This window comes from Monopterus albus, unplaced genomic scaffold (assembly GCF_001952655.1).
Source record: "Monopterus albus unplaced genomic scaffold, M_albus_1.0 scaffold23.1, whole genome shotgun sequence".
Lineage (NCBI taxonomy): Eukaryota > Metazoa > Chordata > Actinopteri > Synbranchiformes > Synbranchidae > Monopterus > Monopterus albus.
The window spans coordinates 10,360-23,211 of record NW_018127903.1 but is presented as its reverse complement, the minus strand read 5'-3'; the positions used below and the strand labels follow the sequence as shown (position 1 = coordinate 23,211).

Below are 12,852 nucleotides of genomic sequence, written 5' to 3'. Positions count from 1 at the left end.
AGAGTGACTGAGAGAGAGAGAAAATGGGAGGTTTTGGGGGGAACAAAATCCTCCAGAGGGCGGGTTTTAAATCCGGCCTCTCTCCGGTGTCTTCTTGGCTCTGGGGGCAGTGATTCTCTCCTCCAGCCGGAGCTCAGGGCTAGTGCAGAGTACTGCCAGAGAAACTTTGATGATATGGCAGCACAGGGGCGGTGAAAATGCCCCTTTACTCGGCAGTGCCCGTGCGCATTTTTATCGTTTCCTAGTCGGTCCATCAGGAGTCCATAAAACCTTATGCGAGGTTATAATATGGTTTAGCCAACTAGATACTATCTCTTAGTGAAGAATGATTACTGTGGTGATTGTTTTGCCTCTGCTGTCTCCACAGTCCTTTGTTTATAGTTATAGACCTTAATTGAATTTTAAATCGACCTAAGTAAATACAGCCTCTCATTTTTAGCTCCTTGAAGGTAAAGGACGCTGCATTCAGTTATAACTCATAGTTTATTAAAGCGCCTAAAATCCAGAAACTGAACTTGAACCGTACTTACATGACATTTATTTAGCTTTTTACATTTTAATTCATGTTAATAAAAAAAGAAAGAAACCCCCCTTAATACACACGAGCGCGTAAGACAACCTAGCGGATGCGCACTTTTTACACACGCACATTCTCATATGGTCACGCGACTACAGCCACTCCAGCGCGCGCGCGCACGAACAACCTGTGTTTGACCCCTCAATAGGCTGCTCTCACGTACGTCTGAATAAAGCAATCATAGCGCCCCCTGTTGAAAATGTACGAAACATTACAGTGGGAGACTAGTCGATGGTAAACAAACTGTAAAAGTCAGGTTTAGGTCATGAGAGTGTGAATATGGCAAAAAGATCCGTTTTAATTCACCAATAAAAACACGCAGGGAGGCTACAGCTTCCTCATATCACTGCAGACTGCCCACTTGAACGTAGTGTATAGCCTTACATCTTCAAAAACATTAATTGCTTTTATTATGTGGTTCATTTGTTTTTATGGCTCCAGTCCTTTATGCTTTTCTCTTGTACTTTTAGTTTCACATCTATATGTACACAGATGCAAATAGTGTAAAGTTTATAAATTATTTTCTCAACCCGTTACAGTAAAATCTAGTTTAATGTACAAGAACAAATCTTTACATAACATTTTCATCTGGCTTGCACTGCTGTTGTAAAGCATGTTCCTGGCATCAGCTCCACAGAGTATATTCACTACATATTGCAGCTGAAGCTTATAATAAGGCTTGAAGAGATATCAGATGCAGGGACTCTTTTATCCCTCAGGGTTTATTGAACCAACACCATATCTCAGCGAAGATCACTTCACTAAGCTGAAATAGTCTTCCCAGTCCCACAAGATTCCACACGCATCAGATCCAATTTGAAGAAAATAACTGAACTGTGGTGGAGATTAGATAGCGGGGCCTCAGGTGGCTTGAATATCTACTGGTGCTGATGATGGGAGGCTATGCCAGAAGCTCTGTTGGTCTCTGACTGGCATCAGTTATCCTGCCTATTACATACAAACTGCCTTGTGTAAGTGTGAAGAGACACACTCCTATCTTTGTCTTAAATGACTGTTCCCTACAGTATGTGTGAAATTTAAGGCACGATGTCTGCTGAGATGAGTGTGCTGTATTTACACTGTTGCTGTAAACACAGCAGTATAATAACTATCATGTATGAGTATAGGCTCTTTCATTATATTTTGAAAAAAAAAAGAAGTCCCTCACCTTGATCAGTGCTGCAAGTGCTGAACACACAGGACCAAATATTCAGATTAGCAAACAGGAAACAGCTGAGTCAAATCAGTCTTAATTTTACTGTGGCAGTTTCAAACAAAAAGCCCATATACAGTAAAATGATGACAGTGCAGATGGGAAATACTGCCTTGTACAGTAGTTTAAACTATGGAATATGAGATAATAAAGTCAACAAATATAACAAATACTCTTTATCATAACCACTGACCAGTTCACGTATTGCAGCTTTTGAGTGCAAAGTGTATATTATTCAAGCCAAGCATTGCACAGGTGCACAGACTATGTCAGGTATATTTGATAATCATATGATTATGACCAGTATTGATATTTAATAAGCTTTAACATTTAGTTCTTACTCTTACATATTTTAGGCCTCTCGTATAGTGAATATCTCATGGTGAAAGAAAAAAGACAAAAAGGTATCAGGGTGAATTACTGTTATGGTCTGAATATACTGACATGGAAATTTTGTTATTTCACAATTATGGGGATATATTGAAAGGCCCAGACATACATCAAAATGCTGCAAACATCATACTTAGGCCTATGATAATCCATATCATAGCAGACATGACATAAGGATTTAGACAGAAATGGCCGTGGTTTTAGGTTTAGAGTCACCAAGAGTTGCCCACCTCTGCTTTTGTAGATTTTACAGTGGTGTTATCACAGTCCAGGCAGGCTGTATGTTCTCCTGGTGTATTTTTATAATTTCCTGTTGTAGAGGATAACATGTGATCATGTTATATACCTGTCAGAATTTGCTCAAAGGTGTTAGAAGAGAGCGCAGGGTGTAGCATGACGGCTACTGCTGCAGTGGTATAGTCAGTGTTACCCATAAGCAGCGAAGCAGCTCAGCCACAGTCAACAGTAACTGCCTGGCCTTTGCCAACCATCTCAACAAGGAAGCCCTCTGGAGGCTGTGAGGCAGGTGTTCTGCACGTCGTGGGGTGGTGTTTTCGTCATTGCAGGGAGGGTAGTCTCTCATCAGCAGGCTGTGGCTCCCAGATGCACAGCACTAGCTTCAGGTGCACCACCACATGGAAACGGAGCCAAGACGTTCACTGTGGCAAAAGGGCACGGTGAAATGTATTAACACAAAGTCTGAAACAACGTAATAAGGGATGTATTTTAATTCATGTTTGAAGGACAGACATGTTTGACATCTGCTTCTTTAGCTCTATACAGTAAATGACAACTCCAAGGTGGACACAGTTTAGCTATTTTTAGTCATACAAGATAACTATTTTCAGAAATGCAGCTTCCTTATGTACAGTATTGTTCAAAATAATAGCAGTACAATATGACTAACCAGAACAATCCAGGTTTTTAGTATATTTTTTATTGCTACATGGCAAACAAGTTACCAGTAGGTGCAGTAGATTCTCAGAAAGCAAACAAGACCCAGCATTCATGATATGCACGCTCTTAAGGCTGTGCAACTGGGCAATTAGTTGAAAGGGGTGTGTTCAAAAAAATAGCAGTGTCTGCCGTTGACTGTACAAACACAAAACTATGTTGTACAAATGTTTTTGTTTCTAGGATTTAGCAATCCTGTGAATCACTAAACTAATATTTAGTTGTATGACCACAGTTTTTTATAACTGCTTCACATCTGTGTGGCATGGAGTCAACCAACTTGTGGCACCTTTCAGCTGTTATTCCACTCCATGATTCTTTAACAACATTCCACAATTCATTTACATTTCTTGGTTTTGCTTCAGAAACAGCATTTTTGATATCACCCCACAAGTTCTCGATTGGATTAAGGTCCGGGGATTGGGCTGGCCACTCCATAACATTAATTTTGTTGGTTTGGAACCAAGACTTTGCTCGTTTACTAGGGTGTTTGGGGTCATTGTCTTGTTGAAACAACCATTTCAAGGGCATGTCCTCTTCAACAAGTTGTGTCTTAGTCCACCACCCCTATTTAGTGAGGGGTGTTCTATTTTTACAAAAATAGCTTCCTTAACTCCTCTCTCAAACCAGCGATGTTCTCTGGAGAGGATCTGGACTTCACTGTCCTCAAAAGAATGTCCTTTGTCCTTCAGGTGGAGGTGGACTGCTGACTCTGGTCCACTGGAGTTGGCCCTCCTATGTTGGGCCATGCGTTTGTGAAGCGGCTGCTTAGTTTCACCAATGTACAAGTCGTTACACTCCTGACTACACTTAATTGCAGACCCATTGTCAGCAGCATCAACTCTGACTTACAGTATTGTTCAAAATAATAGCAGTACAATGGTCATGTTGGCTTATGCTGAAGAGGACATGCCCTTGAAATGGTTGTTTCAACAAGACAATGACCCCAAACACACTAGTAAACGAGCAAAGTCTTGGTTCCAAACCAACAAAATTAATGTTATGGAGTGGCCAGCCCAATCCCCGGACCTTAATCCAATCGAGAACTTGTGGGGTGATATCAAAAATGCTGTTTCTGAAGCAAAACCAAGAAATGTAAATGAATTGTGGAATGTTGTTAAAGAATCATGGAGTGGAATAACAGCTGAAAGGTGCCACAAGTTGGTTGACCTACTGCACCTACTGGTAACTTGTTTGCCATGTAGCAATAAAAAATATACTAAAAACCTGGATTATTCTGGTTAGTCACATTGTACTGCTATTATTTTGAACAATACTGTACACAGTCTCACATCTGGATAATTCTTAGGTGAGGAAATTTCACTTTGCAGCAATAGCAGGTTTTTGTTCATTTTGCTACACTGTAATATCAAAATATATTCAAATACTTGTCTGCCTCCAAAATAATAAGGCACCAGTGGAAACATTGTATTGGTAGTGTGGATATTCACGAGCTATCTTTAAAGATAAATATCACTGGGATGTATGGTAACAATATGAGCAGAAAAGGCATACACTGTACAAACCAACCAGTAGAAGCTAAAATGTGCTATCACATCAGCAATAAAAGTGAGCAAATAAGACTTAAGTAAAATGTGCTCGTTACATGCTTAAATAAGACAAACCTTGGGTTCATGGCTACGAGCAGGGGTCACATCGCCACCTTGGCTGAGCGATCCCACTCTATTCTGCTGTGCTCCTCGAAGTGTCACCGTTATAGAAGTGGGGGCTTTCTGCCCTACTGACAACACACAAACAAAACTGCTCAGCACTAAAGATAATGCCCAAAACACAGTAAAACAGACTTGAGCATTTTGCTTTGCAACAAACATGTTCTGATGGAGGCATTCACAATGATCTTTTTGCTTTGTGGTTAGGTTAGCAAATTAAAATAGCAGGGTGCTGGACAATGAGCATGATGAGGAATAGCAGCAAATTTGGAAGGTTAGAGAACAGGGGTGTGCAATACAATGGATTTACACTATAACAAAAGAAAAACCAGGAGCAATGAACATGAGTTTGATTGCGTTCTTTATTGTAACAGGAACAGATACTGGGTAATGCCATCTTCTAATAATATAGCTATTCAAAACATCTCTGAAAGAGGTCAGCATTTATATTTATGGATATTATAAGGAGGTGATTTAATGGAAGGCTTTACAAAAGGTTAATACACAAAGAGGCAAACAAAATAAACAAACATGATATGACAAATAGAGCAAACAAGTCTGGCAAACAAAAGCAGTCTGGACTGACCTTTTAGGAATCTTAATAAATTTGGCCAACCTTGCAAACATTGGTTTTAATTTATTCTTCTGTATCTAATGGTTTAATACATTTGTTACATTTCTGCATAAACATTGTGTGTGAACCATAAGCTGGGAACTCAAATCAGTTACCTTACATGTCCCATATGGCTCTTTCTGAACATGAACACAAAACATGTATACCAGTGACTTGGCCCCAGATGCTGTATAGCTGCACATCTGACGCCATAAACACCTGCAAACAATTCTTCCAGGCAAACTATCTACACACATACACACACACCTCAACACAGCTGTCCTCTACTGCAGCAATCGACAGTGACCTACAGACATCCTGACCTAGTGTTTCCAAAACAAAGAATGCGTGAACGCTGGTCATTCAACGTGGCCGTCGCGTTTTGGCAGTTCGAGACATACCAGCGGTCTGACTGGTGATGTGTGCCAAGCCGGGCAAGCTGCTGGCAAGTTTGGCCAGTCCGCCATTGGTGAGCAGCTGGTGGATAGCTGTGGTTTTAGCCATTCCTCCTGTGGTGACCACGGGCACTGCTCGGAGCAGAGTACTGCTGCTGGTACCAATAGAGCTCAGGACCTGACCCTGGGGCTTGCCACAAACTACCTAAGGGTGGGGAAGAAGACAAACAGCTCAAGGTTTCCTCATATGTGCACAACAGCAGATGGAGGATGAATTTCATCCTTCCCATCAGTGAGCTTTGTTACTGCACTCTGTACATTTCCCTGTTTTGCACTGAACATACTTCTCTGGATTTAGCCCTCCATCACTTACACTTGCTTTAGGTGAGGATATCTTAATTGCCATTACCGACACACTGAATGGATTCTAAACAAGCAAACTTTCATTATGGGCCTTTAAACTTTTATGTAGTGAACCATGTAACCGGGAGGTACCTGGGTGTTGCTTGTGTTGGCTGCTGTAGAGGACACACTAGGAGCTTTGGTGACGATCTCCTGGAGACTGAAACTTAAGCCTTGTAGCAGACTGCGGGCGGAAGCTGCTGCAAACAAACACAGGCAGGGAATCAATGGAGCTGACGTTTAGGTGAAATCAATGCTAAGGAAATATTAACACCACTCCCACTTTTACAAACTGCTCCCACCCACTACCCCCAAAACATTAACTATATGGACACACAAACACACCACATGAAAGTCATGTCCAAAGGGCAAGGTTCAGGACGACGACGACACAAAGCGATGGCGCAAGAGGTGATCAATGATGATGTTTGCTTGATTATGTTGTCTTCACACACTGTTCTCATCCAGTATTCAAAACAATCTCACTCTACAAAGGGGATAGAACTGTGTGCTGGGGCTACTGTGCTGAGATTGGCTGCACAGAGAGTGCAAACAGGCGTGCAGGGCAGGATAGAACAGATACCTTGGGCAGTAGCCGGAGCTTGCGCCTGGACTGCTGTGGAGGACCCTGACACCATGCAAGGTTGCACGCTGTTGAATGAGCTGGAGCCTAGGGACAGGGCACCAGACACCTCTGAGAGACTACCAGACCTGCGGTGACACACATAACCACCAATCTACTCAGGAGCTACCCCAGCAAGTGCTGTTTAGCCATCACTCAGCTCCCAAACTCTGAGTACACCACTCAATCCCTGTTCAGACACACTCCAATAGGACAGGAGTGGGTGTAGGCATTATTAGGGGTTTAAGCACTCTACATGTTGTAAATCCCAATTCCCTTATTTTATCATTCCTCGCTCCTTGACCTTTGTTCAACCCAGAAGTCTTTTAGGTCCACCATCTTGAAGGTTTCCCCAAAACTAATGCATTATATTTGCTCTGAGGAGCAAGGATCAAGGAGCGAGAAGGCTGCCTGGAGGAGACATGAGAGCATCCTTTGCCAAGTCTTTTATGGCAAGACACTTCAAAAGAAAGGTTGTCTCGTGTCACTTGAATGCATTTCCTCAATTCCTCTCTCCTTGTATTTTCTCCTCGCATGTTTTCCTCACATTTTACGTGGGCAGGACTAATATAAGGAAAAGATGCAAGTGAGAGAAATGTGGATGTAATTAAGGGAATTGAGTTTTACCCACTGAATGTGCCTGTGTGTAGTAAGGGTGGTTATCTTACCGCTGGGCTGTAAGAAGTCCAGAGAGCTCCTTGGCCCCAGCCACATTCTGTCCCACTGTTACTGTTAAGGGCTTGCCAGAGACACCCACTGCATGTAAACAAGAGAATATTACAAAAGACACTTCAAATGATCGTCTTTGGGGAAAAAAGCTGAACCCCTCCAACAATTATCAAGCACTGGATAAGTGAAGTCAAGTCATTTCTTTCTTTTAATGACTTTGAGATTGCAATTCATGCTTTTATAACTTCTACACTTGACTACTGTAATGCATTATACCTTGGTGTTAATCAGTCATCTCTCTCTCTCGTCTTCAAATGGTCCAAAATGCTGCGGCGTGTCTTTTAACAGGTACCAGGAAATTTGACCATATAACCCCAGTACTGGCCTCTCTTCACTGGCTTCCAGTCCATTTCAGAATTCATTTTAAGCTATTCATTTTTGTTTTTAAGGCTCTTAATGGTTTGGCACCGCCCTACCTCGCTGAGTTGGTGAGGTGGCACGAACCTACAAGATTGCTCAGATCATCAAGCCAGTTTCTTTTAGAGGTTCCCAGGGCCAGATACAAACACTGGGGTGACCGTGCTTTTATTGTTGCAGCTCCTAAATTGTGGAATGGTTTACCTTTTAATGTTAGATCATCTACAGACTTGACAACTTCTAAATCATTGGTTAAAACATATTTATTAACTTTGGCTTTTAATACATAGTATTGTCTGATGCTTCCTCCTTTTATCTGTTGATTCTGTGTAGTTCATGTGTTTATGTTCCTATGTTTTATTCCTCTATTGATATTATTTATTTCAGTTCTTACCTTGCCCTTGTAAAGTACTTTGGTCAACCAGATGTTTTTAAAGTGCTATGTAAATACATTTTGATTTGATTTGATATTTTTTCAGGAGTAAGAGATTTTGAAAAATACTTTCAATTTAGCAATACTGCATAGCAGACTAGTACATGTTTCTCTTTATATCCTTCCATCTTCAAAGAAAAAGAAAACAAAAAATTTGATTTTTCCATCCCGTCTGCCTAGTACTGGTTTTATCAATCCACAAGACAACAAAGAACAGCATCCATTTACTCTGATCATACTATCAAAGCAGCCCAGGAATGTTCTCTCAATGTTTAAAGAAAACACAATGAATGCTCCAAAATATATATAAATAATCATCGATCACAGAGTTTCATATGGAAGTAATGTAAAAACACAGATATGTACCTTCCTGTGCAACAGGGCTGATGGCGCCCCCTGGTGTCTCGCTTTGGGAAACAATGGTGACCTTGATCTTGGCTCTTTTGGTGGCTTTGCATGGTGTAGGACTAGGCGTCTGCCTTCTCTTGCCATGGGACCTCAGTTCATCTCTGTCAAGACCCTCCATCTGATCACTTGTCACTGGCACTGTGCCACACAGACACACACAATAACAACACTGGTACTGAGCAGACGTCTGAGATATCATAAACCTGGGCTGATTTATCTTTATGCAGTCCTACCACTGAGTTTAATAGTTACATTTTTATGCAACTTTATATTGTATGTAATATACAACTGCTTTAAAAACTGATATTATAAGAAGAAAGATAAAGTTTGAAGCATGATGATGGGTGCAGTGTGATATTTTAGTATGCAGTATTAAAAAAAAACTGCACTGGAAAAAAGTGTGAAAAGAGACAGGAAACAGAAAGGAAGAGGGAGAGATACTTACCAAAAATACAAGGAGGGGTACCAGGAGGAAGATTTTTCCTCACAAGCATGTTTTGTTTCATAAAAGCAGCAAACTGAGCTAGAATGAATTGGGGAAAAAAAATCCAGAAAGAATAGTATTAGGAAGTGAAGAGACGAAAGAATGAGAGAAGAGTATTTCAGCCACGTTCCGCCTCGCTTCATCAGATGTTGACGTGATAAATGTATTTACAATAACCCTCACAGCTCACCCTCATACCATGTCGCCTGCCCAGCTCTTGCAAAATTCTACACAAGTTGAGGTGAATAGTTCAGTTCAATATTACATAAGCAAGTGGGAGAATGTGAGAGCTGCGTACACACAGGTACCGAAAGGCCACTGCACACGGGTCGGGGAACCTGACTGCTCAGTGTGTTGTCAAAGCTTCCAGAGTTGAATGTGGTAGTGAACTAACCTTGAGCCTGCTTGTGAGTGAGTACTGTGCCAGAGCGCTGCATGTGTGTCTTGAGGAGCTGTGTAGCTGTGATCAGACTGGACTTCTGTGCTGGAGACAAACCAGATGTCTTGGGTTTGGGGCTTGAAGTGGGACTGCTGCAGACACTAGACAGATCCTGAGGACACGAGAAACCACTCATGTCAATGCTATATATTAGAATTCCTTTCAAATTCAGCATTCACAATTTTAGACTATCATAAAGAAGTAATAAAATAAAACCAAAAAAGATTACATAGCTGGATCACTGTGCAGTGACCCAAAGACAGAAAAAAACAGACTAAATAATATCTTCGTTTGAGACATTTTGACATGACATGAAATTGGTTTGACCAACTGGTATCACACCAAAGCCAAGACTACCAAAATTCATCACACAAAAAAGTCACTTTGCATATTTTAATCCAGAATTCCAGACCAAATTAAAATCTGCCATTAACAAAACTTGTCCCGCTGACACCCTGATGTTCCGAAATTTTTTAAATAGATAAGAAAATGTCATGTGAGCTCCTTTAGAGCAAGACTCTAACTTTAAGAACACTACCATTTCTCTTATTTTCTATAATTTATTAAATGATTGACAAGCTAGTAGAAAACTTTCCAGGTTTTGTGGATACAAAGCAAATGTATTCATTATTATTTCATGCATGGCTCAAATATCATTAAAAGTACACAAAAAATCTGATGCAGCTTTAGTGGTTCATCTGAAAATAAGTGAAAATAAGTGTCACTTCAGAGCCTTTGAAAAGTGTTGCAATTGCAGCTGCTGTTAACCGACCTCTGAACCTGATGGTGAAATAGGAATTCTAAGTGCCGGGGAGGAAGGTCGCCCTCTCTCCATGTCAAAGGGAAGCTCCCGTCGAGGCCTTTTCTTCTTCTCTGTGTCCAGATCTCTCATTTCCCCAGAGCCATGACCATGCCCCTCTGCCCTTGTGAGGACACCCGACAAGAAGTCAGCTATCTCATCCTGCAGGAGGAAAGAAGCCTTTACCATCAACGTGATAGTTTTTTTTTTTTTTTTTTTTAAATGCACTGCAGAGAATTTAATACTTCCAAATAAATATACTACAAAGACCAACCTGAATGCAGCGATCCACCATGGTCTGTGTCAGTCCCTCTGATTTCATCTTCGCAGAATTGATTCTGTGGAAACCACATATTGTTGCTAGAGAAGCTTTTAAAATTCTTGTACTCAGTTACTACTTAAGCTTCCAATCAGAAGTTATGACTGACCTGAGGTTGTCGTCTGCTCCCCCCACCACAACCATGCTGTTGTCTGCCCTCAGCTTCTCTCTGAACTCCTCCATGCCTTCTATACTACACTGCAGAGCATTCTGGCCGACCACAAACAACACTGGGGTCTTCATGTCCAGTAGCGGGTCATCCACATCCTACAAATCAGCAAGACAACAATTGTCACAGACAAGTTCAAAGTTCCTTAAAAAAAAAGAAAGAATACAAGTATTAACATGAAGGAAAGAGGCATTTCAATAGGCGATAAAGTTTTAGGTCTTACCCCTCTTGGCCCGTTTACTGTTAGCAGAGGGAACCCGAGACACACCACAGCAGTCAAATACTCCATAAGGGATACCTGTAATGAATCAGTATTAAACTAACTAATGATGCTCTGAAGAAAAAAAAAATCCTTTGCACTTTTTCAAAGATGACAATCATTTAGCCCTTTAGTCTTACATGACAAGCGATGAGAGCGCCAGCATTCCATCCGACCAGGACAATGGGTTTGTGGGGGAAGTGACTGTGAACCTGGTGGTTCAATTTATAACACATAATCAATACAGTGGCAGGCACATTGTTGTATCAAATTTAACATAAAGAATCTGTATTCTACATGGGTCTATTTTTTTAGTTTGCCTTTATAGACATTACTGTCACAGACATGATCAAATGTTAAGACTGTTCATTTTTGCATAATTAATTTCAAAAACATTGTAACCTGGTTAAATGCGCACATACTGAGCACTACTGTATTAATAATGCACACATATGCACCAAATGTGTCAGTTTACAACAGTGACTTTATCCTGACCTGATGAAAGAAAATGTTAGTCTCGTAAAGCCACACTGGTGAGTCAACATAAATAAAATTATTACTTCCAAGTTTTACACATCTAAGCAAGTGTCTAATACAGGGGTGCCCAAACTTTTCCCCTCAGAGGGCCAAAATGAAAATGCGTTACTGGGCCGAGGGCCGGGTGGGTGGCGGCGGCGGGGATATGTGTTTATTATAAAGGTATTTAACATTTCACTCTTTGTACAAAGAACAAGAAGCAAATACAAAGCAAATGAATCTTTATTTAACCACAAATTATGTCCATATTAACAGCCAACAGCAGCAGTTTGACACTATTAGTGAGACACATGAAGCTGGTCTTTGGCTTTGACCAGCCTCTCAATGTCAGGCTGAAGCTGTGTAAACTGAGAGGGTGAGAAGGTCCTGCAGGTGTAGATCAGTCAGAGTGCTTCTGAGCCTGGTTTTGTTAAGGTTCATTACACTGAAAGTCTGTTCACAAATGTAGGTGCTGCCAAACAGAGATAACATCACCTGTGCATGCTTCCTAATGTTCGGGTACCGTTCTGGTGAGACGTGTGTGTAGAAGTCCTTCAGTTTCAGTGACATGAATTTATTCCTCAGCTCTGAATCGCACTAAAACTCAATCAGGGACACAGTCCACACTTGTGCTGAAGGGTTGGGAAAACAGCTCCATGTCACCTGAATTCTTCCTGAAGTCCTGAAAGCGCATTTCAAACTCCAGGTCTAGGTTGCTGACAAGTGTTGCATATTCAGACAGTTTCTGTTGTACCAGGTTTACCTCTCTCAGACTGGGGAAGTGAGCCAGGTTTCCTGAAAAGAAGTAAAAAGTAATTAATAATTATCAATGCAATAAATATTGCAATTTTCACTCACTAGTAATGTCATATTCCACATATCATACAACTGACAGTTCTGTTCCTCCGCATCACATGATCACATTACCATTAAAATTATGTATTTTGTGCAAGGCATTAACTCACCTGCTGACAGATGTCGACACAGTAGCTGCAGTTTTCTCTGAAAGGCCTTTATGTGGTCAAACATCTCCGTAATAATTAGCTGAGAGGCTGATCTGGGAGAAAGCTCTTGCCTGAGCGGGACACACTAGCTTTGCAGCCG

At 41.1% G+C, this 12,852-nt stretch overlaps 2 protein-coding genes across 13 annotated transcripts in view; both read right to left on the bottom strand.

Annotated features, from left to right (window-relative positions):
• Nucleotides 1-1,803: 1,803 nt before the first annotated feature.
• Nucleotides 1,804-12,852, bottom strand: part of kansl3 (KAT8 regulatory NSL complex subunit 3) — a 19,294-nt gene continuing 8,245 nt past the window's right edge. For 2 of the 12 annotated variants that reach the window (XM_020594444.1, XM_020594445.1), the window contains exons 9-22: nucleotides 11,373-11,444; nucleotides 11,197-11,271; nucleotides 10,914-11,071; nucleotides 10,760-10,823; nucleotides 10,459-10,647; nucleotides 9,642-9,798; nucleotides 9,209-9,286; nucleotides 8,722-8,901; nucleotides 7,505-7,592; nucleotides 6,798-6,925; nucleotides 6,308-6,414; nucleotides 5,819-6,017; nucleotides 4,760-4,875; nucleotides 1,805-2,839 (exon numbers count right to left, since the gene is read on the bottom strand). In XM_020594444.1, coding sequence (XP_020450100.1) covers nucleotides 2,837-2,839; nucleotides 4,760-4,875; nucleotides 5,819-6,017; nucleotides 6,308-6,414; nucleotides 6,798-6,925; nucleotides 7,505-7,592; nucleotides 8,722-8,901; nucleotides 9,209-9,286; nucleotides 9,642-9,798; nucleotides 10,459-10,647; nucleotides 10,760-10,823; nucleotides 10,914-11,071; nucleotides 11,197-11,271; nucleotides 11,373-11,444 — 1,614 coding nt within the window. In that variant the 3' untranslated portion in view covers nucleotides 1,805-2,836. Of the gene's footprint in view, nucleotides 2,840-4,759; nucleotides 4,876-5,818; nucleotides 6,018-6,307; nucleotides 6,415-6,797; nucleotides 6,926-7,504; nucleotides 7,593-8,721; nucleotides 8,902-9,208; nucleotides 9,287-9,641; nucleotides 9,799-10,458; nucleotides 10,648-10,759; nucleotides 10,824-10,913; nucleotides 11,072-11,196; nucleotides 11,272-11,372; nucleotides 11,445-12,852 lie in introns of those variants that run through there. The other 10 variants (XM_020594449.1, XM_020594451.1, XM_020594447.1 and 7 more) reach the window with 9 other exon arrangements.
• On the bottom strand, nucleotides 11,819-12,846 carry LOC109956948 (general transcription factor II-I repeat domain-containing protein 2-like). The gene is made up of 2 exons (XM_020594457.1): nucleotides 12,714-12,846; nucleotides 11,819-12,543 (listed from the first exon to the last, which is right to left on the bottom strand). The coding sequence occupies exons 1-2, from the start codon at nucleotides 12,775-12,777 to the stop codon at nucleotides 12,353-12,355; spliced, it is 255 nt and encodes an 84-aa protein (XP_020450113.1). The 5' UTR covers nucleotides 12,778-12,846; the 3' UTR covers nucleotides 11,819-12,352.

Excerpts from the sequence above, each read along its gene's own strand:
- LOC109956948 (XM_020594457.1), bottom strand. The coding sequence starts at position 12,777 with ATGTTTGACCACATAAAGGCCTTTCAGAGAAAACTGCAGCTACTGTGT. Across the intron at positions 12,544-12,713 it reads GTGTCGACATCTGTCAGCAG|GAAACCTGGCTCACTTCCCC; the intron begins GTGAGTTAATGC and ends ACTTCTTTTCAG.